The 26,255-nt window shown below is 42.3% G+C and overlaps 1 protein-coding gene across 2 annotated transcripts in view; it reads right to left on the bottom strand.

The window, feature by feature from the left end:
• The window catches only part of itpr2 (inositol 1,4,5-trisphosphate receptor, type 2), a 55,708-nt gene extending 31,143 nt beyond the window's left edge, over positions 1–24,565 (bottom strand). The window contains exons 1-36 of one of the 2 annotated variants that reach the window (XM_034588385.1): positions 24,069–24,565; positions 18,418–18,488; positions 18,006–18,124; positions 17,826–17,912; positions 16,547–16,705; positions 15,646–15,744; positions 15,085–15,168; positions 14,830–14,976; positions 13,995–14,090; positions 13,654–13,698; positions 12,453–12,604; positions 11,688–11,787; positions 11,382–11,542; positions 11,142–11,283; positions 10,716–10,874; positions 9,093–9,265; positions 8,684–8,803; positions 8,280–8,462; positions 7,863–8,114; positions 7,635–7,782; positions 7,402–7,549; positions 6,421–6,608; positions 6,194–6,317; positions 6,040–6,097; positions 5,777–5,942; positions 5,345–5,512; positions 4,775–4,861; positions 3,976–4,101; positions 3,757–3,879; positions 3,350–3,550; positions 2,460–2,711; positions 2,207–2,332; positions 1,761–1,889; positions 1,337–1,457; positions 894–1,075; positions 482–624 (exon numbers count right to left, since the gene is read on the bottom strand). In XM_034588385.1, the coding sequence (XP_034444276.1) occupies positions 482–624; positions 894–1,075; positions 1,337–1,457; positions 1,761–1,889; positions 2,207–2,332; positions 2,460–2,711; positions 3,350–3,550; positions 3,757–3,879; positions 3,976–4,101; positions 4,775–4,861; positions 5,345–5,512; positions 5,777–5,942; positions 6,040–6,097; positions 6,194–6,317; positions 6,421–6,608; positions 7,402–7,549; positions 7,635–7,782; positions 7,863–8,114; positions 8,280–8,462; positions 8,684–8,803; positions 9,093–9,265; positions 10,716–10,874; positions 11,142–11,283; positions 11,382–11,542; positions 11,688–11,787; positions 12,453–12,604; positions 13,654–13,698; positions 13,995–14,090; positions 14,830–14,976; positions 15,085–15,168; positions 15,646–15,744; positions 16,547–16,705; positions 17,826–17,912; positions 18,006–18,124; positions 18,418–18,488; positions 24,069–24,160 (4,931 nt within the window). In that variant the 5' untranslated portion in view covers positions 24,161–24,565. The remainder of the gene's footprint in view (positions 1–481; positions 625–893; positions 1,076–1,336; positions 1,458–1,760; positions 1,890–2,206; positions 2,333–2,459; positions 2,712–3,349; positions 3,551–3,756; positions 3,880–3,975; positions 4,102–4,774; positions 4,862–5,344; positions 5,513–5,776; positions 5,943–6,039; positions 6,098–6,193; positions 6,318–6,420; positions 6,609–7,401; positions 7,550–7,634; positions 7,783–7,862; positions 8,115–8,279; positions 8,463–8,683; positions 8,804–9,092; positions 9,266–10,715; positions 10,875–11,141; positions 11,284–11,381; positions 11,543–11,687; positions 11,788–12,452; positions 12,605–13,653; positions 13,699–13,994; positions 14,091–14,829; positions 14,977–15,084; positions 15,169–15,645; positions 15,745–16,546; positions 16,706–17,825; positions 17,913–18,005; positions 18,125–18,417; positions 18,489–24,068) is intronic. The other variant, XM_034588386.1, reaches the window with a different exon arrangement.
• Positions 24,566–26,255: the final 1,690 nt, after the last annotated feature.

The raw sequence follows: 26,255 nt of genomic DNA, 5'->3' as shown, positions 1-26,255 counted from the left end.
CTCTCCTGCTCTCCAGGGAGGTCAGAGAGCTGCAGCAGAGTAACAGCACCCCTGGAGGTTCCATCATGTATCAAACTATTTTTATGTCTAATATGACGGTGTGACTTGTCCAATATGAATAGATTTGAATCAGTTTTTCTTTATATATTTACTGTTGTGTAATTTAAACCTATCATTATATAAATACAGCTCTTTATGGTTTGTTTCTTAGTATTACTGTTACTTCTCCAAAGTTTCTGAGGCATAATGAATAAATATAAAAATGATAGTTATTGGTAGTAATTCATTTGTGACGATTTAGGTTGATGCTAGATTTTCCATCCTGCCAAAAAAATAATCAACTGTTGCTTTTTTCCATGGCAATTTCTAGAGAAACACATGTTGAATACTAGCGAAGAAAAAAATAACTGCTGTCAGCAACTCTCTGTCTTCACTACTGAAAACACTGATGTCAGACATGCCGACGTGGACGCAGACTCACTTGGACATGAAGGCTCCGCTCTCACAGCGTAACCGAGCGGCTTCTGGAAACAGCAGCTCAGGACTGTGGAGAACGTCCACCAGCACGGAAAACTCTGCCTGAACCTTTGGGCTGAACTGCTCGTCCAGACAGGACACGACCCCCTGAACACACACACACACACACACACACACACACACACACACACACACACACACACACACACACACACACACACACACACACACACACACACACACACACACACACACACACACACACACACACACACACACACACACACACACACACACAAATGCTCAGTCCAATGCTGTCCTAGAGATATTGACTCTGCTGAATATAATACATGAAGCCCTCATCAAAGTACATGTGGAGTCTGGTGTTTTCATTTGACTCGTTTTTGTCTGTGCACCTGCAGCTTCTCGATGATGTTCTTGTAGTCGGGGCCACCCAGCGGCTCCTTGCGTGGTCGCGTGCGGGCAGAGATCCTCCAGTCCTTGGCCGCTCGCTGCACCATGTTGGTGTGGAACTTCAGGGACAAAGTGTTGGCCTGACTATCCAGGTCCACTGGCATGGCGATGGCACGAGCTTTGGCTGTGGAGGAACATGAAGCTGTAAATGTCAGTGTGATAGCTCAGGCATCCAAACGCCATAGCTTCTGGGACATAAACATCTGGAGATGAGACGGAGAAATATTATTACCTCCACCAATGTTATGTTTTTGTCTGGATTTATTTGTGTGAATGAAAGAAATCTCTAAATGGATGGTGGTACACAACGATTCACTTTTAATATGGCAGTATTAATGGATTTGAAGGCTTCTTTCTCCATCAAGGCTGGAGGAGCTGCACTCACCCACATCCGCCAGTGTTTTAATACAGCTCTCTATATTAGCCTTCTGAGCCGAGTTGAGCCAGGTGCAGTTGTAGATCCTGAAAGATGACTGGAGCAGCTTGATGAAGATAGACTGGTTTGTCTATGAAAACAGGAGAGAGGAGGGGATCATGTTTTTTATAGGACACAAGTGAAGGGAAAGACAAAGATAAGCTTAATGGGAACACGTTTAGTCAGACTCCTGCATTTTACAGCTCCGACAGCTGCTCTAAGTACAACGAAACAACACGGTCCCAGGTGGGAGTCCTGTTAACGCAGCCGTCTGCTGTCAAATACTTTTTAATGTACAGAGGCAAAAAAAATGGCAAAAGGATTTAGATGTGGCATGAGTGAGCCTCCTGCTGCGGGCACATTTCAGCCGCTTGTCAGGGGTGGAAAACAATACCTGAAGGTTGGAATGGTTGACGGAGAAAGGTGAACTGAAGAAACCCTTAATTATGGCCATCACTGTCTCTGTCACATACTTCTCCAGGGCTGAATCGGCATGGTTACGGTCGGTGGTCGAGTTGCAAACCTTAAAAAAAGCAAAAAGCAAATTGACGATCGTTCCTCTACAAGAAAAACTCTCACATCCCGTCACTATGATTGTCTCTGAACATGCAGTTTGTGAAACGATTTAGAATATAAGTTTAGGTCTTTTGGTGCAGATCTGGATCCGGGAGCAGATCAACGAAATAAACCAGGGAATCGCTCATGGATCTTGATGAAACTCATCAGGCATATTTACAGGACTGATATCGATAAGTGTGTGAAATTTGGTGCAGCTTGATTGTATTTAAGGTGACTGTTGGGCCTTGGCGGAGGTGTGCGCTCTGGTTGATTGAGCCTTACACTGGACATGTCCACCAGGAAGTTGTCAAAGAGTTTCCAGATATGACAGGAGGTGTAGATCTCCTTCATTTCCACCTCTGTGTCCACGTAGCAGTGATTCACAAAGTTCACATAGGCAGTTTTCACCTGAAAAGGTCAAGAAAAAAAACAAGAAACGTGATGCCTTAAACTTTAAATTCTATAAATATTGTTCATTTCAACAATATAAATCAAGCTGTTTTATTATTTTCTCGTAAAACTATCTGGCTCCTACCTCTGGTATACAGTTGAGGTCAGTGACAACTTTAACTATGTCGTCCAGTGGCAGCAGAGAGTTGCACTTCAGCTCCGTGTAGACGTTCTTGCCCTCGGTGCAGGCAGCCAGCAGCTCCACCAGCGTGTTGTGATAGGCCAGAGCTCCGTCTTCATCCGTCCGCTCGCGCTCAGAGCCCATCATCTGCAGCAGCACGGAGAACGAGGAGCGGTCGTTGTAGAACACCAGCACGTCCTCGCCGCCGTTCACCAACTGGACACAGGCACAAACAAGTCACATGCAGGGTCAACCACCAATTTACTAACATATGCAGGGAAGCAGAAATGCTTTGATTTGGAAATATTTCACAAAGTAACTTTTACATTTTAAAGCATAGAATTATATTTTTACACATTTTTACAAATCTTGAGTAAATGTCATCTAATCCAACAAAGTCCCCCTGCAACTTAACAGTACACACGTATATGACTGTAAGGTGTGTACCCTCAAATTTAAATTAATTATAATTTCCCACAAAGATCCCATCAGGAAGATTTTCCATAATTAATATTTAAGAATACATTTTTACCTTCTAGATGTGAAAACCTGCACATCTAGAAGCACCTGTTTAAGTATTTAATTTGCCGTAGTGATGTTTAGGCATTAGCCTCTTCTGATCATTACAGTTGCCAATTTAAATACCCACAATCCATGTTATACAACTCACGTGATATATCACAACGGTAATCAGCAATAAAAATACATATCACAGTAAATATCAAACTAAATAAGTGCAACAATGGAAATACTAAAAGATACTGGATATTTTTACTTTTCACCAAACAATAACCAATATCCATGCAAGGTGGGATTAAATGTTGATTACAAAAAAAAAAAGAAAAACTTCCCACCTCTGTCATTACTTTGTCCTGACATTTCTTCGCATACTTCCCATCAGCCTTCACAATGGTCTGCAAGAACCTGAGGTACTGCACGTGTCTTCCGTGTGTTTCGATGCAGTGGACGAAGTGATGAACCACACGGTCGCTGATTTCATTGCACAGCTGGAAGTTGCTCATGAAGATGTGACGCATCGTCTCAGCTTCCAGCAACTGGTGACAAAACAGCAGAAGCCAAGTTTAAGTCTTAAGAGGAGATCGGTTTCACGCAAACAGAATATTGACTCATTTGTGTAACAGAAAAAAAGTAGTTTAAGAAACAGTCAGGGTGCAGTTACTTTGGACCTTGTACTTATTATAAAATGATGCCACTGGACATGTCAACAAAGAAGAAGAACCGCAAGGTCATGTCCACATACCCCCGGAGTGAGGAACAGGTTGAAGTGTTTATGTAGCAGAACTTGATTCTGAGGATTTCCTTTGCAGAAGTTCTGCAGGAAGGTATGAGCCAGGGTCATGATCTCATTCATCTTCTCGTCACTCTGTGTCAAGGCAGAACCAAATAAACACGATCAAAGATGTTTAGTGAGTCAGTGGCACAGGAAGACATCATCAAGCAGGAGGATGCATCCATTCACCTTCTCATAGGGGATCTGCAGCAGGTCCAGCACCACAGTGTGAGCCCCCATGTTCTTCAGCAGCCTCTGCTGCTGCACACGACTCTTCTTACCGAGAAAACACAGCTTACTGAGCCGCAGTAAGATCTGGAGATGAGACGGAGAAATATTATTACCTCCACCAATATTATGTTTTTGTCTGGATTTATTTGTCAGGTAGCAGGATTACACAAAAAAACTACAAGACAGACTTCCACAAAACTTGGTGGAAGGATGTGATATGGGTCAGGGAAGACCCCATTCAATTCTGGTGCAAATCTGGATTAGGCGGCAGATCCAGGAAATGTTTTACTTTCTCTAACTCTGAGAAATATGTATGTTTTTTAAAGTTCTGTCTCGCAGTGTATAATTCAGTGGACCGATATTTATGAGTTTGTGCAAATTTATGTAGTATGCACTCTATTATGTGTCATTCTAATTATTATTATTAATACTGTTGTAAAGATATTTTCACTATAGCATTTATTGATGGGACAGAATCTTAGTGGGAAAGAGAGAGAGAGAGAGAGAGAGAGAGAGAGAGAGAGAGAGAGAGAGAGAGAGAGAGAGAGAGAGAGAGAGAGAGAGAGAGACATGCAACAAAGAGCCGGGTCAGAACCGACCCCTGTGGCTGCTGCAGAGAACTCAAGCCTCAGTCTCAGTACATGAGGTGCACGATCAACCAGGTGAGTTGTCGGAGAGAAATATTTGATATAATATACACAAGAGCAGAAAAAGTCATCGAATAAGAAACACTTGGAATTGCAGACATGGAGCTCACCTCTTTGACAATGTTGTAGTTGTTTCCCTTGTTAAAGTCAATCTGAGGTTTATTATCACCGTCCTGGACTGGGCTCAGAACAACCTCCTGGCAAGAACACATCAGCAAAGACAAACAGAAACACAACCCTTTAGCAACATTCAGGCCCTGACAGGTTTATCTGCAGCACAAAGCTGCCTCTGTATCCTGTGTCTAATTAACAGGCATTTCTCACAGTGCACTGGGGGAAGTCCCAGCAGTCGTAACTTTCCTCAAACAATTAAAGTAAGAATAATGTTTGAGAAATGAAACAAGTTGCAGGCTTGGCTCTTAAAAATGGACTTAGCAGCAGTCCTGTTGTGAAGAGCAATAATGTTATATATTATATATGTGCTATGCTACATAACAAAACAGTTTCCACCAACCCTGATTAACAATAACAAAGAAAGCAGCCTTTCACCATGCAGCTGAGTGACTGATGGGACGTTAGGCCACACCCACTTCCTGTGGAGCTCTTAATGTCACTGTGAAGTCGGGAAGGCCAGACTTTGCTTTAGGATGATGGATACCATAAAAATGTTGGTGCCGCACCTCGATGTTCTCTTCGTTGCCCTGTCTGACCACCAGGTCCTCGCTGCTGTAGACGCTGCTCTTCTCCACCCACAGCTCCGACTTCTCCACAGTCAGACGCAGCTGGTCCAGGTCCGTCTTGATCTGCTTGTAGTTCTCTACATCCTGCTCTGACACCAGCAACTGGACCTGGAAAACGCACGGACACACACAAACACACTCTGGGTGAGAAATAAACCAGACATAGAGATATTAAAAGGAAGGAACTTGTGTGAAAGCAAAATCTCTGCCAAGAAATCTCAGAGCGCCACTTTGGAGAACCCCTCCAAATCCAAAATGATCAAAATACATCAACCATGACAGACAACTCACTTAACACAGGAAGTGCCTGATGCCGCACACTCTCCGCTCGCCAGCTATCAAATGCTTGTGTGTAACCTGCTCTGTCCTCACCTGTTTGAAGGCCTGCAGCACCTCGGCTCTCTGGCTGAAGTGTTTGAAGATGAGTTGCAGCGAGCCGGACACCAGCGGGGGGTAGTCTTGCATGATGAGATGGATCAGAACCCTCAGAAAAGTCCTGCCTCCCTCATCGTCAAGCTCCACTGCTCCCAACTCAGAGCTGGAATCATAAAACCGCACTTATCCAGCTTTCAAGTTTCTTTGGCGAGTGTTGAATAGTGTATTAAAAAGAAACTGGCAGACTGAGCTTCACCCACCTTCCGGCAAACATGCTCTCTGCTTTGGTTGCAATCTCATCTATGTCTGGCTCAGACGCTACAGACAAAATAAAGTAAACAACAGGTCAGTTTAGTACAGTAGGCAGCAAAAGACTGATTTAGGATATTTTCCGTAAGAGTAATTCATTCTCACGCATCACGAAAGGCATCTCAGACGTCGAGGCCGAGCAGTCAATGATGGACTTGTCCCCAAACTCTTTCTTGTAGATGGACAACAAGTACGTGATCCTGTAATCTAACCTCACGCTCAGGATGAACTAAACAGCAATTAAAGAAAAGCACAAAAATAAAGTCACTCACTTATGCAGGGAGGGGAAAAATGTTAAATAGCACCACCTACATCCAGAGAGCAGTGCTTACTTGCAGGATCTCGATGATCTTTAGCTTGGTGTCCATCACCATGACGTCCTCGTTGTCCGGCAGGAAGTGCCCTTTGCTGTAGCGCAGGGAGGGAGGGGTGTCGGGGAGGCTGTGGGGCACCCCGCGACTCATCACCATCTGAGTCATCATCTCTCCAACGCCGTGGATAGTTCGAAGGACATTGTTGCCTGAAGGAAACATTTATCTTTACATATTTTGCTTGGTGTGTGTGTGCGTGTGTGTGTGTGTGAGTGTGTGAGTGTGTGTGTGTGTATATAAAGGCGATCATCATCAAGTTAAATCTCCAGCCTGTGAAAATTTGATAGCCCAGGAGAACATTGTGTTATTCTCTTCAGTCCATTAAACTGAACCAGAAGTTTTATTTTATTAATGTCTTTGTCCACTTATGTGAAACACTTCCAAAAAAAGTTTTGTCAATCCAGTTGCATTTTTATTGTGAATCATTCCCATGAACGGATCAGTCCTCTGATCTGCAGATGGATCATCTTTATCCTCATATCAACATGTCTCTATTTCTGTACATACATACATATATATATATATATATATATATATATATATATATATATATATATATATATACATACATACATACATACATATATATATATATATATATATATATATATATATATATATATATATATATATATATATATATATATATATATATATATATATATATATATATATATATATATATATATATATATATGTCCCACTGATACCTCAGCTTCTCGATCAGGTCTCCATGTTTTTTCTCCCTGATATTTGAACATTTTTATCTGCTGCATCTAAAACCTGAAAGCTCTCTCTGCCCTGTTCAATTATCTTACCCCTTAAATAAGGAAACAACAAAACACAAGATAACTTGTTACCTTTCACTTTCTATTGAATGTTTAAAGGGCTACATAAAAAAATGTATCTTATTTGACCAACACAATGTAACAATGCACTGACCAGCCTCTGGGCTCTTGTTGAGCTTGTTCATGAAGGCGAGTGGGTGCTGGACAATATCCAGGATGGCCAGCAGGGTGCGTGTTAGACGCAGCAGCTCACTGAAGCTGTAGAAACCAAAGTAAACCAGGTTCCGAGCCAGATTCACCACCTGGAAGAGAGAAGTGAGAGCAGTTGTTAGAGTACAATTTGAGCCTATTTGAGAAAATGTGTGTATATGCAACAGTGGATTTTACCTCTAGTGTCAGTTCATTCTTGTCTTTATCCCCGAATGGAAAATTCTGGCTGACCACGTCTTTGAGATATTCTTCCACAAACTCCATCGTGGTAGCAAACTTCCTCTTCATCTCCTCCCTCGAGCTGTCAGTGGAATCGTACTCAAACCTGCGCAAAACAAACACAATCTGTCTAATTCTGCATCAGACAAAGTACAAGCACTCACTTAATCTCCCACGCTCTCTCACTCATGGATGGTGATCTTGGAAGGGATCTCGGTCCAGAGGCGGGCGTAGCGTACGGGCACCACAGCTTCCTGCGGGTCACGGTCCACGTGCATGTGCAGCATCAGGCGGCAGAAGGAGGCTCTGAGGTTGTATGGCAAGCAGTCGTCGAACATGCTGCGTAGGATCAGATCCACAGGTAGCTGACCGGAGATCTGGTTGATGGCTAGATACTGACGGTCCAGACACATTTTAGCAAACAGATTCAGCTGATATCTGCAGAGGAGGTGAAGGAGAAGAAACCCTTTTTTATTTTGTAGATGGAAGAAAATGGGGTAAAACATTTGGTTTCTCTATGTTTGTTTCAGCGACTTTTGTGTTTTCCGCGGGAAATAAGGTTCAGCACATTGGCACAACTAAAGGTAAGAGTGCAACCGCCACCTGTAGTAGGTGATGATGTCGATATCCATCTTGTGGTTGCCCTTAGCATCCTGGGCCAGGTGGCGGATGGATTTGCCGTGAGGCTCCTTGTGGCTGTCGATCCAGTAGAGCCAGACCTCCTCGTCCTCCACCTCCTCCTGCAGCAGGTTGGTCTCCAGGGTGTTGTCTGTGTTAGAGATTAGTCTGGGGGGGGGGGGGGGGGGGGGTGTTGAGGAAGGAGGGAGAGAGTGTGACAGAAAGCGGTTAAGAGACAAAACTGCACACGGAGGTGCTGCTGGAAATATCTATCGAGCAGGAGGAAACAGCAATCGCACGTGCTGGGGAGATTGAACACGTTTTTAAAAATGAACGAGGGAAATGCAACAGGAGCAACTCGGTTGTTTTTTTTAAATAAACACACTCACTTGGTCTGGATGAGGATATCTGCATTGGTGGGGTTCAGCATAAATTTACAGATGAGCTCCTGTGTGACGGGGATGGCCGTCTTGTTGGACACACAGAGATCAGAGAGATAATCCAAGAACCTGGAAGAGCAGAGCAGACATGAGCACAGAAACACACAAACTGACACGTTACATGTTGGTGTAAGTTGTCTTTCACAGGATATACGGTATCGTATTTGACATGTAAAGTGGGTAAACCTATTATATAACAATTATTAATTCCAATACAAGTTGTGTTGTGTTACGTGATATTGTTAAATTGCTGTGAGTAAAAATTAATCTCTCGCTAAATAAATTATGACTTCTGTGTTTTCTGTAATTAAATTGTCCCCTGGGTTCTTCTGGTCTCTGGCGGTTGAACGTGTCTGACCTGGGCTCTCTGTTGCGCCTCAGCAGGCTGACAAACGTCTCGATCTCTCTGGCTGTGATGTGTTTTTCCAGCAGCTTGCGGTTGTTGTGCAGCAGCGCAGTGATCGTGTCCTCGGCCAGGATCTCATAGCCAATCTGAGACTGCATGATTGAGAACTTTTTGGCTATATATTCCTGCGAGGAAACAAGAAACATATGGTTTTAAACACTGCACTTTTGTAGATGGTTGTGAAATCGGGCAGAAATAGTCAGAGCCAGTAACACAGACGGATTAAATTAGCTGAATCACTGCGCTTAGTTTTGTGTTTGTTTTAACATTATCTAGAGAGAACATGTTCAACAAGTTTACTTTGTTTTTTTTTTAGGCCTTGATTCACATTCATGAGGTTTCCCACAGTTACAACTGACAGCTGCTTGTAACGTTCACATTGCTTTCATCAGGGCTGAGGGTTGGACCCATCAATCTACTGACGTCTGACAACTGATTAATCAGTTAATGTAGAAAGCATTATAACGAGCACAATTAAAATTTATCGTTTTCTTACCGAGCATTTCATTTGTCAGAAAAACAAATAAAATCTTGAAAGGTGACATTAACAAATGTCCTTTTTACAAGATTAAATTAGTAGCACAAGCGAAGTACTGTTTGTTTACTTCTGTAAGCTGTTGTATAAATAAGTATCTGGGTTGTTGACATAACAGTAGAACATAGAGTAAAGTTCTAAGTCAGTCGAATGATTTTTTTTATCTTATACATGAGTATCAAGCTAAAGTTCAACTGGTTCCACTGCTTGTAGGTTATAACCATAGACTGTACACAATAATGGACGAGGTGACAGCTCCTCAAAGTGAAGCCAATCACCACCTGGTGGCTGGCTGCAGTATTTATCCTGTCTCCTCCATGTTAATTGATGGGACCCAAAAAAGTCAAAGCACAAGTCAAATACATTTTTCTCAGAGATGGTTTCTGTCATTTTGGGTAGTTCTTATCACATTGATCCATTTTGTCTTTGATTAGTGACTTGATGCTATAAAACGGGATGAAACATCATGATTAACAGCTGACATTAGCTTGTGATTGGTCGAGCTTGTTTATTGCTCAGAATCTGGCGCCAAATGCGCAAAAATGGCCAATGTTTACTTTGGATATTTTAGCTTCATTTGTGGATAGTGTAAGAGGAAGTTGAGCTGCTTCGTCCATCTTAATACAGTCTGTGGTTGTGCCTGACAGACGAACACAGTACAGCAGAAATACCAATGAGCGCACTGAGTCCCGAGTGTATTCCACATAAATTAAATCTTTTCATTTAAGTAGGAGAAACTGTGCTGTGAGCTCACGTTCATTATTAGATTTGTCATGAATTATTTCTGTTGATCCACTGATCTATTAAAAGACTGATTGACCACTGCCTAGGTTTCATAATAGGAAGCATCATTACAGCAGTTGCTCCGCCCGCATAGATTTTCCAAGTCAATCTGGAAGAATCTATACTTCTAAGCTCCCAGTTAAATCTCCACCTCTCCATCATCGGACTGCCCTGCGTCCTGTTGATAACGACCATATTAATGAGCCGGATGACAACTCAGTGAACACTCAATAGTAGACGAGTGTAGAAAAACATGCCTGGTTTTTGCGATAGTCCTGTTGGGAGTGCCGTAGCACCCGGTAGCAGAGTCTCAACATGTACTTGAAGTGGGCGTAGCGCTGGTCTCCCAAATCCTCCAACCTCAGCATGGCACCGTCACCCTGATCGGTGAATGGTGCCTTCAGGACGCCAAAGATCTAGAGGAACAGAAACCCAGACATGGCAGTGAAGAATTGAGGTTCTACAGCCTGTAATGCAATAAACAGACTTCCTGAGGCTAATCTGTAGCTATTATAAAATATCTCACTAATGGAAATACAATACAATTAAGATTTGCTCTGGGCATTACTGTCCTTCTGTTACACTTCAGATGAATCTGTCTCTACATAAGGGACGTAAAGGACATAAAGAAAAGTGTGTGTGTGTGTGTGTGTGTGTGTGTCTGTGTGTGTACTTGTGCTGACCTGGGCGAGGATGTTCTGTTCCCTCATGAGTTTCTGCCTCTCTCGGTTGGGTGTAGAGGTGACCACCGATAACACATCCTGGCCATTGTTTGGTACCACACACACAAAGAAAACCAGGTCCTCCAGGAGTTTAGTCACAAACCTGAAATAGATATTAAGGCAAAAAATAACACGTGAAATCATGAAATATTCACACCACCCCGTACGACCTGCGTCAACACGCTCATAATGTCTCTGTACCTCCTCTCGTTCTGAGCGATGTTGCCGTACTGAAGCTTTCTCACAGTGGACTCCAAAACTTTGCTGGCATCGTTGGCAAAGTCCAAGTCCCTGACCTCAGACAGGGGAACAGACACGATGGCAAAAGCCTCTTTGTCCTCTTTAGTGGGACAGGTGCCAATCTGTTGTGACAGTCCAAGCAAATTTCCAAATAATGCATCCCTTGTTTTAGTTGAGTGAATTTCTGAATATATTCAGACCCTTTTCACAATTAGTTGTATTGCAGGTTTCAGAATATCTAATAAGTGCGTGTGTGAGGGTTTAGACCTTTAGCATAACCTGCCGCTCCTCCTCTGCGTCAATGGGGACGTTGGTGCTGGTCACCCAGGTGTTGGTGCACAGGTGCCGAAGCCTCACATATGAATTTCTGAGGAAGGATGGAACAAAATATATACAGCAGATATGTTGTTTTGTTTTTTTTTTATTGGATGACCTTGCTGCTGTTATTGAACTGAAAAGTAGCCATGCTGGAGAATTACTAAGGGTCGTACTAGAACATGATCTACTATGTCTTTAGCATGAATTAGCAAATAGCATGCTAACATCCTAAAATTATTTAAACACACGTGAATCAATCTCTGCTAAATATCAGCATATAACACATTCTGTATCAAACAAGCACTTAACCATGCTAATGTTAGCATTTAGCAATAGGCAGCAGTGTGCAGGTGCAGCCACACTCGCCCACTAACATGTCTGTCGACTCTTTGTCTTGTTATGATATATAAAATATACTGCAATTTGAATGAGAAACTTCAAATATGTTTTATTTGATTTTAACTTGTTTCAGAATTGATCCAGTTATGTATACACACTTATTTTAGACTGCTCTCATCACAAACAATAAAATAACACATGAGCAGATGATTTCAATAAAGTAACAATCTCCCCCTAAAGGCAGATTTTCTGAAAGGACCTGTTGTTCTCCAAGTTGTGAATTGTAGTTAAAAAAAAAAAAAAATCCCCCTGTGGTCACAAACAAAGCAGATGCAAAGTGTTATTGTCGGTGTTGCCCCCATGTGAGTGACTGACCTGGGCACGAGACAGTCCGCCCGCTGCAGGGTGGTGGCATCCAGCTCAAACAGAGAGGCAATGTCATTCCCGTGGGGAACAGAGACCAGGGTGAACGCAATCTTCTCTGCTGCCTGATGCTTCCTCTTCGAGAACACAGCGTCAGTTTCATTCTGCAGCCGCACACACAAGGACACAGGCAAACATGCACACACAGGGGCGGTCAAAATTATCATATAAACTACTTGAAGTAAGTCTCTCTGACCTTTGTGACCATAAAGAGGAGCGTGGACATGTTTTGTGTCTGGTTGTCATATCTCTCTGCACATGCTCCCCTTAATACTGACAGATGAGCTCCACTGTTGATAAACTCCATCAGTGAGAGTGGATGGATGAGCCAAACCACATTTAACACAGACATGATGCCAGAGATCCATGGCTTCTCTGTGCTGTGTTAGACTCTGCAGTACGTAGGCTGGCAGCTCGTCTGCAGGCTGCAGATGCAACCCATAATGACGAGGGTTCATTTCTCCCGCTGTTCGCTGCATGTCAATGGGAGGGTCCCTAGAGCTGCCTCCGCGCCTCAACTTCTTTCCTCCCACTCCCTCCCCTCTTTCTTCACGTCCCCCTCCGCCGGTGACTCACCCCACCAGCTTAGCACAGGCAAGTGGAGCAGAGCAGACAGCACGTCTGCCTCCCCTCCATCCGCTCTTGCAGGGCACCCCCACACCCAGATGTTATGTAAGGAGCCCCCAGTGTGTCTGAAACTCAGCGTGTGCACGAGTAAGTGTGTGAGGCGGAGAGAGTTTGTGTGCGCGTCCCTTGCATTGCCAGAATACAAATGTGCAAGGCAGTGAAGAGCTGAAAGAAATGTCTCGATATAGATTCAGACTTTGGCAGAGTTTGCATATGCGTGTGCGTGTGTGTGTGTGTGTACTTTAAGTGTGAGAGAACTGGTGGTGTTGCGTAACCAAAGGATGAGGAGACAGAGAAGGGACTGAAATTCAACCAAAAAATGTACAACTGCTGAGATAATCACTCTTTGCACTAAAACTCATTTTATCCTTCAGTCAAGTGCAATCTGACTCATTCATGGTGTAAAATGACGACCTAATTGCACTGCTGATGCACAAAACTGTAATTATCAGCCCTGTAGAGTAGTTAGTGAGACAGTCAGCTGTGAGTGGTTTTGCAGCTACATGTGCTTGTTTGAATGACTCACCTCTCCTTGGGACTCCACTGTGTTCTCTTTGAATTCAGGGTTCGCCTATAAAAGATATTGAACAGTCTCAGATCTCGGATGTGGAGACGAACATCATGTCATTATCATCCTTATCACCCAAATCCAGACTGTTTTACAGCAGAAGATGGGGGATATAGGCCATATCAATGGGAACACTGCCACCTACAGCACATCACCTAAAGTCCCCCTCAACTGTGCTTGCACAGACACTGAGAAGCTATTTTTCAAAACGAACTATGTAATTTGACACAATGAGAAGCATCGTTAAAAAATAAAAATGAAAGTTGAAGCTCTGACACGAGCGTAAGAGCAAAACTCACCTCGGATGCGAGATAATTCCCAGTCGCAAGGTGTTTAAAGCGGAAGAGACTGTTCCACTGGCCGGCTCCGCCTCTACAGGGGTCATAGTGCACGACCTGGGAACAACAAATAATACATGACACATCTGGAAATAGTGTCAGTCAGTTCCTCCTTCAATCTAACTTCTAATATAGAAGAGTTTTTCAGTTTTTGTCTGTATGGGGATTACTATGACATTTCAACACACATAAATAGGGATGATTTCTGTTAAATATCTCTGGTTCTCCTGAGTCGGGATTCGTTCACAAACCAAACAGAGAAAAAAGATGCACGTCTTCATTTGCAGCGTTTGCACCAACGTCAGTGCAGCGACAGAATGAGTCAGAACGATAGTCATCCGATTCGCTAAGTACAAAAGGAATTTGTGTTTGTCATACTGGCGCTAAAACACGTCAACCGCTGATATGCTAAGAACATGCAGGAACAAACAGCAGAGGGACAAGAGGAACTCCAGTTTAGTGTGTAAACTGATAAAAGAGGAACACGTAGTACAACAGACAGAGGATTACAAAGAACTAAAAGTTGAAATGACAGAAAGAAGGACATTATAATAACGTACAATCAAAGGAGGAATAACGGCCTGAACCTGTGAGAAACTGTCCTTAATAATGACAAAGCTGTAAATCTAAGTGTGTAGGAATATATTAGGTTCATTTAGTGGGGTCTTTATTTTGTTGATGTACTGTATGACTTTCAATTACCCAAAAAGTCATGATGATCAACTCCAGCTACATTGAGCATCACTGATGAATTCAAACTGAAAGTGAGATGTTATTAGTTGTGTCTGTGTTTTACCTCGACCTCCCACAGAGCCTTGGAGCTGGTGGCGGAGGTGGCCGTCTGCCTCAGCGTGGTCCTGAGGAACACGTGCTGCTGCTTCTTGTAATCGTCAGAGGTGAGAAACTTCTCCTGCTCGGCATGAAACAGCCTCACAACGTCTCCCTGACAGAGGACACACACGCAAAATGATTCGGCGTTCTTTAGCTGGAACAAATTCTGCTAAAACACGGACTGAATAAACAGACTCAAACGTAATAAAAACCAAAATACCCCCTTGAGGATATCTTCCTTGTAGTCGCTAAACTTCATGAACAAGGTGACCTTCCAGCTGGTGGTACAGCTGACAGCATTAACCTGCAGCATGAAGAAGAGCGTAGAAGAAAAACAGAGAAGGAAATCAAGATTTCATTTTATCATGTACAAGTCACATGCCGTCTCCTAAATCCTTGAAAGGCCACTTTTTTTGTTGATTTTCACATTTTAACCACAGTTGGGGTATTAGAAGCTTCTCTGTGGGGTAACACGATGTTGGTATAATATTACATTCCATCGAATATAGGTATATTACATTGATATATCACATTATAATCTATTACCTGAACTACGAGCTGTTTTAATATTAAGACATTTTATTCGTATAGTGCTTTTAACAATGCTCAGACACTTTTCATAGAAATAAAAAAAACAGATAAAGCAGATATAAGCAAATAACTAAAAATATAAAATACACATCGTAATCATACATGGAGATATAAGATAGAGATCATAATTAAACATTAAAAGTATCTTGTTTAACAGACTCTTGAAATGATATCGAGGAATTAGTCCCACCTCTTTGCAGCCGGGGTTGTCCAGCAGCTCGATGTTACTGGCGTGGAGCGGCTGACCTGCGTTCACTGGCATCAGCACCACCTTGTCTCCAACCACCACCTTGAACCGAACCAGAGACAAGTCACATCGCAGCAGGAGACACAGGGTGGTCAAGTTCCAGCAGAGTTCAGATGGATCGAACAGAGAGTAAGAGTGGGGTCCATGCAAAGGAAGGGGGTTTGTCTCAGGTCTGCAAACATCTACTTCAGAACACAAAAGGCGCTAAGTGCAGCGGCTACAGGCTGAGATTCACACGAGAGAGAGCGGTGGAGCTGTACACGGCAAGTTTTTTCATACCATGGTGAGCGGACACGAATGCAGCATACAGAGACATGGTGACTGAAAAGTATACAACCTGTTATTGTATCGTTGTTTGCATAATGCATGCTCAGTCTACTTATAATAAACAATTATAATAGACTGTCCACAGTCAACTGTATCTCATTGAGCAGCTGTGCACAAGCACACAAGGTTTGATGTGGGTGGTTCATCACATCTGTTTCAATTCTGTGCAGGAATATCACAAACATTTTAGCTATAATGTCACTATCAATGTCATACAGCAGACAGAAGGGAGAAACTTACCGAATACTTTTTAAGCTCAACCCTGAAAATCTACATGCAATGGGGAGGCCAGTGCATCCATGCGTTTAACATGATATTCTGTGTCTGACCTAATATTGCACAAACACCATGCACAATCAAGAGCAATACCTTTAACCATAGGATGCTAAAGCCAAAGGGGGGAGGACAAAATCAGAAATGTTACTGGGACAGGACAAACAATGACCTGACAGTGTAAACAGAGAGAAACGTCATGGCTTTGTACAGAAAGGTGATTCCGGGCGGAGGGGACACCTACATTATCTCCCTCGCTGCGGAGCTTCCAGAACGGCTGAATGTAGAACCAGGAGCCCTCGTTACCGTCCGAGTCCAAGGAAACACGCATGGCGTTCTTCTCCAGCAAAGCGGGGAGTCGCTTGTTCACCGTCAGGTACTTGTTACTCTTAATGTGCAGGAGCTGAGAACGAGGAATCAGGGGGTTGAGACAGGGGCTGATCTAAGACTTTTCTAAACCAGGGGACATAAAGGGGGCCACAGTTTACACAGGCCCCAAAGGGTGCTGCACTATTATATATTACATCATAAGATTGTTATTACTGAAGCAATAAACAGTTGATTTTATATAATTGTGTATAGACAGGCAACTCCTGATTGTTTTCATTAAGGCTTCATCTACTGATTACTTTATGATGATTATTTTATAAAATGCATCTTTCCTAATGTGACATATCACACCTGAAAACATTTTTAAAAAATCATCAAAATAGTTCACATATCATCAACTAATCAATTCATTAATTAACAAATTCATATTGTATGTTTTGGGAATATTCCAAAGCATCATATTTTATACGTTTTGTGGAAAGTAACTAGCAGCTAAGGGTGTTGGATTTAATATTTATTAAATATTAACGATGTAGTAAATGTGAAATAAATAAATCCAATGTGAATAATACTAGTATAATAAGCAATACTTAAACCTAATAAGTAATACAAAATACACACAAATATTATAATAATATAAAGACAGAAATAAATCATCTTATTTTTTAAACAAATAGTAAATAACTCATTTTAAATATTTAGTGATCTATAGGTAAGTGTTGAGTAAGCACTTAAATACCTTCCACCACTTTACAAGAGTAATAAGATATCCACTTTTTAAATAAATAGGTTGCTTATCACCTCAAGGTAACTTGTTTGTTTCAAAAGAACTGGCTTCAAATTTCATTCAGTCTGACAAAAAGTGTGTCCGACCACCCTGCACATTACAAGACTCCACTGATCAGACCAGAGGTAAATTACACCAGCTTTCAAAGTCAACCCTCATAAACGGTTTGAACATATTTTCCAACAGCAGTTAAGTATGTAGTTTCTTTTCTCAACTCAACACCTGGAACAAAAGCTTAGTGATCAGTGACAACACGTCCTATCATTTCAGACTTTTCCAAACCTGCCTGAGGAATCAGAGACTGGATCTCAGTAACGTAACCTTGGTTAAACAGAACAACAAAAACAAAGCCGTGGACTGAAGCCAGTGTGAAGCTGCAGGTGTTTGCAGTAGAGAGGGGCTGTACCTGGATGACATTACTGTATTTGACAACCTCTCCGAGCAGCTTCTTGTTCTCTGACTCATTCTGCTTCTGTTCCAGTTCTGCTGCATGCTGGGTAATACAAGGGACATTTGTTAGAGCTTTTGGATGCAAAAGAACAACGAGATCTAGATGCAGATTGAGATAAGAAAAAAGGGGTTGTACCTGTAACTTCTTGAAAAGATCTCCCTGTGTGTTGTTATTTCCTTGTTTTCCTTGCTTTGCCTTCCAGAACTGCTTCTGGGCCGAATATCTGTTCATGGGACACACCTTGAAGAGGCAATCTGCAGAGGACGAGAAGCATTCAGGCACACGGGAGTCACTCCCTGTAAGTCAGGTTGAGTTCCACTCGAGGGTCTTAATGTGGTGAAACTGCATTTTTGAGGTTAGTGGTTGTTTACCCACCGGGCGACTGAAGAGCCAGTTAAACCTATTAAAGCTTCACAAAAACCACAATGTTGTGTTTAATAACACTGAAAGCAAAGGATCTGGTCAGCTTTGACAGTGTGTGTGTCTGTGTTTGTGTGAGTGTGTGTGTGTAACCCTGAACCAGTGTGACTAGTCTAATCATGCATACCTCTAAATTTCTTAGGTGGGTTTGCAAGGTCTCCGGCATCAGGCTGAACCACACACCTGTCATCAACAAGCCTGTAGAGAAAAACACAAATACAAAATGTCACTCACCATCATTTCTTAAGTACATTACAGTTGTAGCAAGAGGAGTAGAGGTCCACCCTCTAATCTCCAAATAAAAGTTCAGGTTTTTTGATTCAAGATCCATGAATCACTCTCTGAGAAACAAATCTCACAAAGGGAAAAGAAAAAGGGATCTGGATCTGCTGATCGGCACAGAGATTGAATGGGTTCTTCCTTGGGTCATGGCCCACCTCTCCACACAATTTCATGGAATTCAGTTGAGTAGTTTTTGCGTAATCCTGCTAACTAACAAATAAACAAGCAAATAGAGACGGAAACATAATCTCTTGGCGGAGGTTAATATGCAGTTTGCCCACACTTCAAAAATAATTATAATTTTTATGTTTTACAGCTTAAATTGTGAAATGAAAAATGGCAACAGGTTGGGGCTGTATTGCGATACAAGATCATGGACCTATGATTTAGTGTCGAGGTGTGCCATGTTTTCCACTGGCCAGTCATTATCTCTGAAAAAATAAAGATTTACATGCAACAAACAGTCGTCCAATTGTGGTGTCACATACAAATGCAAATACATGAATTGTAAAACCATTCATTTCAATCCACGGCTCGAAACCAAACTTGAGTGGCAGTTCACTTGGCACCTGCAGGATGAAAAGCTCCGCTGGTTGCACAGCTCTCAGAGTCTGGACTGAGGCTCTAAACATTTTCTGGAGCTCATCTAATCTAAAGCTGCTTTGATCGCTGCTTACCGGCCCAGCGGCAGGAAGGTCTGCTCAGTCTTGTGGTTTGTATTTCGATAAATGACATCCGACTTTCTCTGGTGTCAAATATATTAAAAGTAACAATAAAACCAGATGACAATGAACAGTGTCTGTGTGTCTGTGTGTGTGTGTGTGTGTGTGTGTGTGTGTGTGTGTTTAAGATGAAGCTTTTAGAAACACCCTTGTTTTGGTCACTGAAGGAACCTCAAGGCTGCTGGAGGAAACCATGTGGTTTCTGTGCAGGGTTGATTAGAGGGAATTTGAAGGGGTGTCACTTAATAACGGCCTAGTTACCCACATCCTAGACTTGTATCTGCTCTTCGCTGACTGTTTTACACACTAGAGACGTTTCACTGGCTCAGCAGGTCTCTGAAATTCACACATTACAAATCTGCACTGACTGTTAAAGCTGCAAAGCTGATGATGACGGATATCTGGAGTAACTGTCGTGGTTCACAAGTTGTCAGTTTGTTTTGTTTTAACTTGATGCCGATTGCACTATGTGATGGCCGCACGATTTGTTTTGAAATTGATTCCCTACAAGAGTCACCACGATGTAAGAAATCTCATGGAAAAATTGAGGCAAAATTTACGTCCGCCACTGTCTAACCAAAACAGGAAGAGGATGGCACTTTTGTTTCCCCTCACAGCTATCGGCTGCTTTCCCCTGACACTGGAAAAGGCAGATGGAACAAGCGGAGTGACTGTTGAAACTCTACCCGGCAAAAGAAAAGGGGTCTCGATGTCGGAGGAGGAAGAAAAACCAGGTGAACAGAAGGACTGATGGAAAACAAGTAGTCTCTTTTTGCACCCCCCCGAATGACTCGCTGATAAAGAGACTGATGAGGCCAGTAAAAACTTCACAGATGTTTTTTATAATCCATCAACAATTCAGCATTATTACTTCACTGCCTTTTAAAATGGTTTAGTGCAAATTGGGATTTTGCACCTAGCTGTTTCTTGCTTTGGGCAGGAACCAGGCTTTTTGTCATGTTGTGACCAGTAATACCACTTAGAAACACTAGGGGTATTACTCAACACAGGGCCAATTGTGAACACTGTTGGTATTTGTACAAGCTAATCGATCTCATTCGCTACAAGGAACATTTGAATCACTGTATTCAGTCGGCCATTATTTACTGGAACTGAATGCGTGAAACCTGGAAAAACAAAAGGTAATGGAATTTCCCCTGAGGAAATGTTTTACATGTTCATTATTAAAGAGATCAGAGAGGGTGTCGGTTTTCTTTTTGAGACCAAAATTCAGGTCTGGGCTCCAGCAGGGAATCTGCTTTTACTTCATTTTCCTCGTAGATGTGAGAAAGGTCTTATTTTATCGGAATTGTTGAACGTTAAGGTTTCTTATGTCAGTAAATCAGTGTCTAGGTGGTGCTGCTTGTTGGTCTTCATTCTGACGGACCTAATCAAATTCTGAGGCGACATGTATGACTTTCTATAAAAAAAAGACTGATCTCAGACTTTATTCCCATGCACAGATGCACAAGCACATCCATTCATCCACTGAAGAGAAACATAATGCAATGCACAATTCCTCCAATTCATTCAAAGCGAGCAGCCGTGCTTAAATTAACGGAGCCATTTCCTTTTTTTAATGCCACGACACTTGATCAGTGTGTCAATTCACGGTGTGTGTGTGTCTATTATTTCCTCTAACTCTGTATCAGAGTTACATCTAAATGAGAAACAATAGGGCCCAACAGGAAACATTATCAAGTGCTAAATGGCTAAACATTTCCCCGTGGAAAAGGCCCTCCAGCTCATTAATAAGTCATCTTAGGTCCGCAGAGGTGCTGGCGTTGCAAACACGGAGGCTTTGACGGTGGCTGACACTCAGCGAGCAGGAGAGGTTTTCTGTGTAACCGAGTTAAACATGAACCAAAGATTAATCTACCAGGCTGGACACAGACGAGCTAATAATAGCTGCATAGCTTGTGTGGAGTGGACTGGGACAACAACACAGAGAAGGCCACAGTATGTGATGACGACCAGAAAAAAAACGAAAGTTAAAATGTTCTACAACCATTCTCTGTCACTGCATGTTTCAACCTGCTGACGAAGCAGACCGAGTCATGCACTTCCTCATTATTACCCTGAGATGACTTCATTTCTGGGGAAAGCTATAGGCTAACCAATGGGAAAATCTGCAAATACTAAATGACTTAAATGATGGATACAGAAGTATTTTAGCTTTATCTCTCGGATGGGGAGTATAACATCTTCAAGTAACTGCAAAATAAATGTCCAGATGCTCGTGACTCAAACCAATCTTGCATCATACCATGAATCGCTTGATTATTGAGAAACATTAAATGTCACAGATCTTCAAAATAAACCCTCTTGACAACCGTAAACATGGGAAAGCACGATATCCAAAAGGTCAAGGTCACCTGTGGATTTGAATCAGCCTCATGACCTTTGTGTTCCTTATAAGATCATCCGTTTTTTGTGTGTTTACAATATAAGATGTGTAAGGAACTCACTGATTCATTATATTCCTGAGCAAACAGCCTGGGTAGCCTTGTGCGGCCGAGGCAACATTGTGCTCACCAGGGCCGAGGTTCCTGCAGCTCTTTGCTCTAGATACTACTTTCTCTGGACCTTGGTGAGCTCAGCTCAGCCCTTGATAAAATACACAGCGCCCCTGTCAAACTGCATGAGTTATTCAACGCTGATAAGAGTTTCACTTCTTGCCTCACAAAAAGAGGAGGTGTGAACAATTGCTGTGGGGGGATTTTTAAATGTTGTCTGCCCCTGTGTGCTGTTTGCATTGGCACAGAGCTTTACAGACACATAAAGTAGTTTGGCTGTGTGTTGTCCTGCAGACAGTGAGTCAGGGAACATTGTATAAGTGAAGGTACAAACATACTTCATCTGCCATTTGCTCAAATACTCTGTAGATCCTCCACAGAACAAGACATTAAAGCCGAGGTGTTTACATCAAAACGGGCATGCTCTGCCTGTAGGAGGAATTTAAGGCAGGAACAGGAACGACAGAAAGTAGGAAACAGAAAATGAGGGAAAAGGGAGAGAAGGTGGGTGGGGCAGGGCTCATTCCTCAGGGCCAGTCGATCTCTCCACACTTGTTCTGTGGGTTTAGGGGCCAGAGAGCAACTGGAACCACCAAAGGTATTTCACCTTGCACTGACACTTGACCCTGTCAGCACAGGGGGAAATACAGCCAAGCAAACCATAGTGACGCTGGAGGAGAATAACCCAATGAAAAGTAGTTTCTATCACACCTACACAAAAGTCAGCTGAGACATAAAAGAAAAACAACCTTTGAAAAGTAGTGGTCCACATTACATGAGTGTGTCCCCTTAAAATAAAGCAGTGTCTTCTTATTCCTATGAGCAATTTCCCCCAAAAAACGTATTTTAACTTAATTAATTATTACTTAGAGATTATTTTACAAAAAAAAAGTTTGACAAGTTAAATTAGTTAATAGTTAATTTAATGGTTGTTTTTTTCCTGTCCCACCACTTATCTGCTAATCTCTATTAACAGTTGAATATGCAGAATATGTTTGCAAGGGACAACATTTGGGGGCCAGAAGCCTTCAGGTGTCCGTTTCTAGTTTGACCAGTCATGTTTGAGCAGCCTGTGGTGGTCGACACACACACACACACACACACACACACACACACACACACACACACACACACACACACACACACACACACACACACACACACACACACACACACACACACACACACACACACACACACACACAGGCTGTCGGCTTTTTATTTCATCTGCATTCATATGCAGGTAGCTGTTAGTAGAGATCATCCAAAATGTCATGCGGACCTGAAACACCTACAAAAAGAATCACCGTTTGTGTTTTGTATGAAACAGACTGTAAACGGTGAACTACATACAAAGGAAGGAGTCTTGGCCTGGATATTCTCCGTCTACACCGGAAGCCCCAACATATTAGTTGTTGCCCCCAGAGGCAAAACAATTGTCAGACAATAGCCAATTGCTCATCTGGTGACCCCTCAGATTTACGACCATTGGAGGGGTCTTCATCCTCATGTTGGTCAACACAGCAACGTGTGATATTCAGCTGAACAGTGCGTGTCACTCTCTTATTTGCATTTCCTGGCCGATGGCGGCGTGCACAGACACACAAGGCTTTGCTTTCCCTGAAGTTTGTATTTATCGCTTGTGTTTGTTTTTATACTTATCTAATTTATCACTACAGTCTGCACCACTGGGACACTTCATTTGGTTGAACCCTGAGCAGTGACAATAAAGGAACGGAAATGAAATGAATATAATAGCAGTATTTTCAGGGGAGACCATTGTGATGCCCTTTAAAAGCCACTAAGCTCACATACAGGCACAATGCAAATGTATGTAAATGTCTCCGTTACTCTTAACATATAGTTGAATATCGTCTGCATATCATTTGATTTTCATTACTGGATCTCCCTGACGTCCTCTGGTGTCCTCGTGTGGGTCCCCGGGCCCTTACTTTGACTACCAAGTGCCACACAGAGCTCTGGTAACCTTTAGCAAGCGTCTACCTGGGCAACACGCTGCTTTGCATTCCTGTTGCGTTTGCGTAAACGTAAAGAATTTCCTGAGAAGCGACCGATTACGCGTTGATTAGGCCTGTGCCACAACAAGTCCCACACAGAAACCTCTTCCTCGATCGGCTCACGGGGGCCGATCCGAGATGAAGAAAGTGACACAGAAGCAGCGATGGGATTAAAAACACAGCACATGTGTGTGGGGGGGTTAAAGGTGAGAATAAGAGGAGAAGCACAGAGGAACGTACCCCAAAGTACTGATGAAGCCATTCACCGAGCCTTCCGCGTAAAGAGACACAATGTCTCCGATGTGAAGGAAACTGGATCTGTGCTCTGACATGTTTCTTCTTTGAACTTTTGCGCAAACTACGAAGAAGATCCCCCCCGGTTCTCCATGCGTAAAAGTCTGACTCCTGCCTTCGTCTGAAAGTATTCCACACGCGTTACAGCAGCAGCAGCAGCGCCTCCTCACATTCACCTCCAACTCCTCTTCCTCTTCTGCATTTCAGCCAGGGCGCCAGGCAGGAGGCGAGGGAGGCAGAGAAATACAAAATAAACACACTGCTGCTGAAGACGTGTGCGTGAAAGAAGTGTTTCTGGGTTGTTGCTGTTTTCTTCTTCTTTACACTTATTTAACTTCTTCCTGTATGTGAGGCAGAGCCGAGAGAGGGAGGGTGAGAGAGAGAGAGAGAGGGAGCTCCTCTTCACATCCACTTCAGGGGGAGGAGACTGCTGCTGTCAGAGCTCTGAGCCAATTCCGCTCAATGACATGTTTTGGTTTTCATTCAGATCGCAGGGCCTCTGATGAAGAGGAGCTGGGTTAGGGTCGCATCGCATCGCATCGCATCGCATCGCTGGAAACTGCACATCCCAATGTACCTGTGGCTGCAGATAACTTGTAACTATAGAGGCGCTAAGGAGGATCAAACTAGATTAAAAGTATAAGATAAAATCCAATCAATAAACTTAAAGGTTCAGGGTGTAAGATTTAAGTGAATGGATCGATTGGCAGAAATTTAATATAAAATAATTGTGTTTTTTCATCTAATTGTACAAATTGTTGTTTTCTTTACCCTAGAATGGGCCTTTTATATTTAAATACTTTATATTTACATCGGGAGCAGGTCCTGTAAGGCCACCATGTTTCTTACAGTAGTCCAAACTGGACAAACTAAACACTTTTGGAGTTTTATGACAACTACAGGCTGCCACAGGTTCTCTTTTGAAGGGGAGTGTGAGGTGAGGAGTACAACATGCAACTTCACCACTAGATGTCACTAAATCCTACACACTGAACCTTTAAACAAATGAGGCCAACTTGTCTCCATTTAAATACTACACTATAAGACTTAAAACATACTATTTTGTCTAACTTTGTGTGTGTTTGTCTGTGTGTGCGTGTGTGTGTGTGTGTGTGCGTGTGCGTGTGTGTGTGTGTGTGTGTGTGTGTGTGTGTGTGTGTGTGTGTGTTTGTGTGTGTGTGTAAGTAAGTAGACAAGCAGATAACATTATATAGGTAACAGTGGGGACCCATAGTGCTCAGTATTAAATAAATAAGCTAAAAATAGGCTAAATAGAATTATGAAATGACACAATATTTTCTAAAACAATATTTAATTCAGCTTCTTTTCACTATTACATCATTCCCCAATAACTTTTCTGAACGAGTCAATCAAATAAGACTGTTGATAAATCATGTCATTAAAACATTAAATAGTTTTTTGGTTTCCAAACAGCTGAAGTGAAGTAAACCAGCAGCTCAGAAATCAGCACCTGCTGTCTCCCTCAGGAAATATTTGTGAAATCCATTAAAAGTAAAAGCACAAGCCAGGAGAACACTAGTTGGCGATGCAACTGCAGTAATCATAAATCACACATTAACAGTCTCTTGACATGTTTTCAATTTGTTTCTTTTATTTTCATCGAAAAAAATGTAGGGTTGTGCAAACATTTGGCTGGAAATCAAACAATGACACATGGTCAGAGCGAGTGTGTTTCTCAGTGGGTCCACACTGATACAGGAGCAGGACTGACAAACAAAAATACACACAAAATAATAAACGTCTCCTTTTCTCTTCACACTAAAGCCAAACGTAGTCATACGATGTGATTTCTCTGTTTTAAAGTCTTCTGTTTTGACATTTCTTTTGGAATCTTGTTGTTCTCTGCTTTGTTCATTTGTTTCCTTTCAGACCAAAATCTTCAGGCCTGAAATACACAACCACCAGAAGTGGAAAGTAAAAAAAATACCTTCATTCAATACTGTGGCAGAAAAGGGACTTTGGAGTTACCTGCATTTTTGGATGAATTTGTCTTAAGATACAGTTTGATCTTCATTTGAATAAACAAACACAATCTATTTTATTTAATAACACAAATTATTGTACATTTATTTTGAGTACATAATATTCTATAGACTACATATGTGAAGTAGT

This window comes from Hippoglossus hippoglossus, chromosome 6 (genome assembly GCF_009819705.1).
Source record: "Hippoglossus hippoglossus isolate fHipHip1 chromosome 6, fHipHip1.pri, whole genome shotgun sequence".
Classification (NCBI taxonomy): domain Eukaryota; kingdom Metazoa; phylum Chordata; class Actinopteri; order Pleuronectiformes; family Pleuronectidae; genus Hippoglossus; species Hippoglossus hippoglossus.
Note: the sequence above shows the minus strand (reverse complement) of the source record. Positions and strands in the feature narration are given on the sequence as shown.